Source organism: Myotis daubentonii, chromosome 7 (assembly GCF_963259705.1).
Source record: "Myotis daubentonii chromosome 7, mMyoDau2.1, whole genome shotgun sequence".
Classification (NCBI taxonomy): domain Eukaryota; kingdom Metazoa; phylum Chordata; class Mammalia; order Chiroptera; family Vespertilionidae; genus Myotis; species Myotis daubentonii.
In genome coordinates, this window is record NC_081846.1 from 20,325,075 (window position 1) to 20,331,605 (window position 6,531).

General features: G+C 40.9%; 1 protein-coding gene across 1 annotated transcript in view; it reads right to left on the reverse strand.

The window, feature by feature from the left end:
* Nucleotides 1-4,904: 4,904 nt before the first annotated feature.
* PECR (peroxisomal trans-2-enoyl-CoA reductase) overlaps nucleotides 4,905-6,531 on the reverse strand; it is a 26,382-nt gene continuing 24,755 nt past the window's right edge. Inside the window, exon 8 of the mRNA XM_059703071.1 lies at nucleotides 4,905-5,425. Coding sequence (XP_059559054.1) covers nucleotides 5,340-5,425 — 86 coding nt within the window. The 3' untranslated portion in view covers nucleotides 4,905-5,339. The remainder of the gene's footprint in view (nucleotides 5,426-6,531) is intronic.

Genomic DNA, 6,531 nt, shown 5'->3' on the forward strand with positions numbered 1-6,531 from the left:
TTTATTGAATGTTAACTTTATAAGCACGGCACAGTGCTCAACCTCTTGTGGAATACAAAGATGAAAAATGTGCATTACATCCTGATAGTAGGAGTACTATCAGGGAAAAAAATTGGAAATTTATATATAAATTTATATACTGAAATGTTCTATATTTATCTGTGCCCCAAGGTATCCATTCTTTTGGTTCTTACAATGTGCCCTTCCTTACCTCACCCTGACTTTCCCATGTTTAACTATCCTGCCATATCTAGCTATACTCTCAGAGCTAACTATCCTGCCATATTTAATTATACTCTCATAGCTAATTATGCTGCTTTATCTAACAGTATTCCCGTACCTAACTACATGCCTATATCCAACTACTGTCATAGCTAACCTGTTATAACAAACACTTTTCAGGTGCCCAGAACAGCCTCTCTGATGTGACCTGGAACCTGATCTTTTCCATCTCCCTACAATCCCAAGTATTCTATAATCTCCAAAGTCTCTCCATATGATACCTAACTAAAACTAAACATAAACCTGGACCCATCAATCATAGCACACTTATTCCTAATTCAATTAAATTCTACTTAATAGACATTACTAAGCATCGACTATATGCAAGGTGATACTAAGTTACAAAATAGAAGACAAGCATCAAAAATGATATTTTAAAAAATACATAAACACTGTTCATAGTTTCTGTGAAAAGCCAAAGGTTTGCCCAAACTTTAAGCCCAGATCCTACCAATCTCCGTGTTAATAGATAACCAAACATATGCCATTAGTGTTTGCTTTTTGCATTTACTTATATTAGTTTTTTTCTCCATAATATTCACAGAGACATAAACCAGAACCCTGCAACTTTCTATACAACTGAAACTCCAGGTAAAGTTCCCCATAAGTTATAGTAAACAAATTCTCCTGTGGTTCTCCACGCTGCCCCCTCGTGGATATCCGTTGTAAATGAACTGCAGATTTTTCAGAGAAGGATCTGACACTGATTAGAAAGCTGTCACTCAACAGAGGGAAAGTGGTTGCAGCTACAATACCTGTGCAGACTTAGATCTTAAAGGGCCATCAGCTATATTCAAATGGAAGGTTTAAACTGGCTCTGTGCTACACTCAACCTGTTAGGGCACTTCTAAGTTGAGCTATGAGTCCTCACTTCTCTTGGCTAGCAGGCACCACGTAATGATCATTTGACTATTTCATTTGACCTTACTAAGCATTGCTACTTGATTTATTAGCCTGAAATTCATGGAAAAGTGCATAGGACATTACATATATTTCTTAACTTATGTAAAAGAGTAATCTAAATAAATAATTTAAATAAGAGTTTTTGTTTACAAATTTTATTATTTATTTTGCTGCTTATCTACTTAAATAAACCTGTCTTGGAAAGAGCTCAATGACATAAATTAAAAGGTGGGAGCGCAGTTCCCCAAAGGGAGAACTGTCTTTGTTGAACATTCCCTCTGATAAATGGGCTCTAAGAGGGAGAGAAGAGAACTATATTGTTCTGCCTACTAATGGAGGCGAAGTAGAAGTTGGTGTGAGGAGCGGGGAATGGGGAGAAGCTGGAACAAAGATGAAACAGGAATGAGGGAGGCCGGTGTCAGCAGAGCATCCATAATGGGCTGTGTCTGAAGGAAGGTCAACTGCACATTTTTTTAAAAATGGATAAAAAAGAACTCTTTTCTTGGAAGCAGTCTGTTCGGTTAAAATTAACTTTCCACTGTAGGAGCCCTCACTTCTGAGAAATTATCAAAATGTTGTTACTGTGCCCTCCTAGTAAATTTACAGGTAAAACTATTTGTATGTAAAGTTGAGCATCCTATGCAAGAAGTAGACACTGAATACTCAAGTAGTAGATACAAAAATCATGTATGAGTATGAGCAATTCATTTAAATGTGGAGGGAATGTCTGTTTAGAAGAAAATAATATTTTTCTGCAAAAAGAATTTGAAATGTTGTGATTCATACAGACTTAAAAGTCAGTTGATACCAAACTGATGTTCAGAGATCCCATGTAACCACCTCCAAAATGGTTATCTATTTGGAAAGGCACTCTCCAAACAAACAATTGATGAAATGGCAAATTTTTGTTACATATATTTTTGTCACATAAAAAAAGAAGTAAGGATCTCTCTGGTGAAGCTGCTCAAATGGCATGCTTACAATGTCTGGCTTCCCCTTTGGCTCCTTTCCTACTATTAAAAACTAGCTAATTACAATGGTATCACCACCATTTGGAACCTGGTCTCCCACACCTATGGACCACCCAAAACTATTGACATCCAGTGGAAACTCATCCTGTTTCTCCCAAATAACCTTTATGTATAATCAGCTAACTCTTTCCCATATTACCCTCTATCTAAGTTAAGTAACAAGACCATTTTAATTTTAATCATTTTTTTACCTGGGGAATTTCCAAACTCACTCAAAGGTAGAGAGAATAGTAGAATCAACCATATAATGTATAATAGATGTCACGCTGCTTGAACGACCATTACCATGTTTCCACTCCTAGTTCTCTTGCTCCCTTCCTCTCCCTGACTTGTTTTTTAAACTGAAGTATTTGAAAGCAAATCCCAACATTTCTTCCCTGATGGGTAAGAAACTTTTATAAAAAGTAACTGCCATGCTATTATCACATCTAACAAAATGACCAGTAATTTTTAAATGTTATCTACTCATATGCAACCCATATTTAAATTCCTCAATTGTTTCTCAAAGCTGTTATAAAAAGTGAGTAAGTGGTAGAAGCTGGGATTTCAACACAGGTAGCAGACTCTAAAATCTATTACTTATGGAAAGGGAGAGTCTACCAATAGCTCTATAGAAATGGACAGAGAAAGCCAAAGCAAGCAGGGGGGCTTAATAAGCAGAAGTGTGGCTTATGGCAGAAGTGTGGCTGTATGCTGAAGGCCAAAATAACCATGCGAGGAGCAGTCAGCAGAAAGGCTTGTTAGTAACCTCAGCAAAGTGGTCTCAATCAGAAGGGGTCTTCAAGGTCTTTCCTTGTAGGGCACTGACAACTTCAAGGAGAGCAAGTTTGGAGGCTACAGATGGAAACAGGTCAGAGAAGTCCCCCAGGAATGCAGTGTTGACATCAACAGCATTAGGACTTGGCAGGTCCCCACAATCTGACTCCCACTAGGGCAGAGTGCACACATGCTTCTCACTCTACGTGGTAGGTGAAAACTGCCACTAACCAACAGAGAGCCTTGGTTATCAGACAAACCATAACTAGCCTTGTCCACAAGACAAGATTCAAACTATGCATACCTATCTTAAGGCAAGAGCTAGACGATCACTGGCTTTTGATCTAATACACCTTTTTCGAAAATGGGTTTGAATCTTTCTGTTAGTTGATCTTATTCAGGCAGCTACTTCAGTGAAGTGAAACTCTTGTAAACAAGGAAGAAACACTAAGAGCAAAAACAAAAGTTCAAGATGAAGCTTTGCAGCCAAGTCTTGGAATCTCAAGTAGGCACTTGTGTCCAGACACAAGGTGACACTTTTTTTGTGCCAAGTCCCTGGATAGTGTTAAAAGTAAATGGGGCTAAAACAGTTATAGGATATAGTCATGTGGCAGCCATGAAAACGCACAGTGAGTGACAGCTTTGGATCCACCAGTGCATTTGCCCTCGGAATGCTCCCAGCCAAAAACTGAACACAGCCAAGTTGTTAACTCAGGCCTATTCCTGTGAGCCATGGGGCCAACCAATGGGTGACTGGCTCAAGGACTTCCCATCTGCCAGGCTGACCCTTTCCTGGACTGTGTTCTGGTCTGAAATTCTTCCTTCACAGTTGTCAGAACTTCATTACAGCCGTAATCAGGGGAAGCCCTGTGAGGCAGTGGAGAAAAAATCTGTCTAATAAGCAATCTGTAGACAGTGCAACCTGTGTTCACGCTGCAAAGAAAATTAGCCCTAAGTGAGAATATATACAGATGGCCCACAGCCATGTGGTTTAGCCAGGCACCTAAAAGGAAAAGGACAGAAAAGTTGGAAACGAGGAGGCCTGGGCCAGAAGCATGTGGACAAAACACTGAGGAGTGGGCACAAAGTACTATTTTTGTCTCACACATGCATGCCCCCGGAAGAGGCACAGAACACCAAGGAGACCAGATGACTCAGTCACTCAGTCGGTTGGTGCTCCCCAGCCCCCATCGGCTGCTACCACAGAACTGGCCTATGGGCACAAGAGTGAAGGAAAACTGCAAACAGGCCCAGCATCGTGGGCTCCCTGTCCACGCAGAGACCGACGCTGAGCCCCGATGTGGCACTGTTCCTTAAGGAAAGTGACGGGCTGCCTGACGCCAAGGCCCTAAGGGGGCAGTTTCCAGGTTCCCTGCTTCTCAGCTGTGTCACGATGGATCTGGGCCCTTCGGTTTTTCCTTTGCCAGCTGACACCGAGCTTTCTCAGGAGAGGGCGATGGAGAGACACTGTAGGAGGTCAAGGCTTTCCTCTCCAGACTCCAGTCTGCAGGCCTTGGTGGTGGCGCAGGGCAGCCGGCAGCAGCAGCGTCCCTGGCACTTCCCTCAGGTAGTTGTGTAGCAGAGCCTCTGATGAGACACCTCCCGTGAAGTTTCCCTTGGCACCCGAGATGGTGGATTATCTCGGGCAAGTTCCAGAGGGCAGATTTCCAGCAAGTTCCACCAGCAGAACACCACAGTGACTGCCCAGCCATCAGGTGGGCCAGCCCGGGCCCTCCCAACAAGGTTTGGGTGTCAGCTGGGAGGTGGGGTGGGGGCAGTAGGGTTCTTCATCTCAGTCCCAGTAGCTTAGTAGCTGTTCCTGGTAACTGCTATTCCCATGTTCTTTAAAGTCCTCTTTACTTCCCACTAGCCAATCTTTTGCATTAAGAAGGTTTATAGAAATTAGATTTCATGAAAACAAACCACACATCAATAGTTACGATAAAACTTTATTGGTTCAAAAGTATTTGCCAGGTAAAATTAGTCACTATATAACTCCAGTTGTTGGAATCACAATGGTGCCGCAATTTAGATTTATTACAATTAAACCTTTTAGGAGATCATGATATCTCTATTATTAATTAGAAAGTATTCCACTCTTCAAATACCTTTCTTAGAATTCAAAGTATAATCATAAAGTATGTTGATTTCCATTCTTAATTTTAAAAAAATACAGGTTAAATGGTATTAGCTGGAACTTAAAAATGCATTTATTTCAGGAATAGTTTTGCATAGACAAAACTGAAAACATTTAAAAAAAACAAAGTGATTTTTCTATACAAATTACATGCTCCTATAAAGTACAAAAATGCATTCTTAAGATGTTAAGGCATTTTGGGACAAAAGACACCTCCTTCTTTCTTTAGTTTAGAGATTGGCTTTAAGCTTTAAAGACTCTTTCATCCTTTTGACAACAGAAAGGTCCCCTGTTCCCTCCGGCCAGTTGTCATGATCTGTTAAGTAAGTGGAAAACCTCATGTCACTTGCAAATCTATTAACCTTATTAGTCCTCCTAGTTTCCACCAAACCCTCTTGTTATTTTCCCTGGTTCACCCCTTTTCTCAGAAAGAAAAAAGAAATTATTAGGACAAGTAGCACAGGTTTTGAGAAAATCCTGGGTTTGAGTCCCAGCTCTGCCACTTACTAGCTTTTCAGAATTGGGAAAAATTATTCTTTCGGAGCCTCGGTTTTCTCATCTATTAAAGGGGGTAACCACATCTATCTTTTCAAGTTGTGAGAATTAAATGTGACACCCTATGTACAGCACTTGGCATACTGTAGACATTCAATAAATATTACTTCCTTAATAATGATGATTTTAAAACAACGTGCTTACTTTGTACCAGGCACATCTAGTTGCCTCCCCAGCACCCAGTCCCTCATCTCCTCTTTCCAATAGCCTGTTTACACTTACAATTCCATCAGGTTCTGCGGAAGTGACCACACTTAGACCACTGACTGATGACTGACTGAAGTAAGTCACTCCATTCCCTTGACCGTTGTTATTCATTGGGGATGGTCATTTACATAAACTGGTCCAAAGCAGAGTAGATCTCAGAATTTTGTTAGAAATGTTGAAAGTCATTCCCTTCCCCACTCTCTCTCTGTCCAGATGAATGTGAAAAAAGAAGCATGAAGCTATAAGAGCAGCAGGCAGCCATCCTGCAACCAGGAGAGTTAGTCTTAAAGCCAACATCATAGAAGCAAGAACATAAGTAAGGGGAAAAAAATGTCCTTGGTGAGATCACTGAGCTGCTGAGTCACGTCTCACCTGCTTCTCAGTTATTCAAGGCAACAAATTCTTTTATGGCTCAAGCCAGCGTGAGTTGCACCTGAAAGCATCCTATCTGACCCAGGGCTTTAAATGTACATTATCTAACTTGATCCTCCCAACAGCTTACAAAATTAATACTATAAGTGAACCCACCTGATGGAAATGAAAGTGGAGGCTTACAGAAATTAGTTTTCCCAAGGTCAAACAGCTAGTAAGGGTATAGCCAGGTTTCCATCACAGACATTCTTACCAGGGCTGGCAACCTTAAAGAAAACACTACAAGGA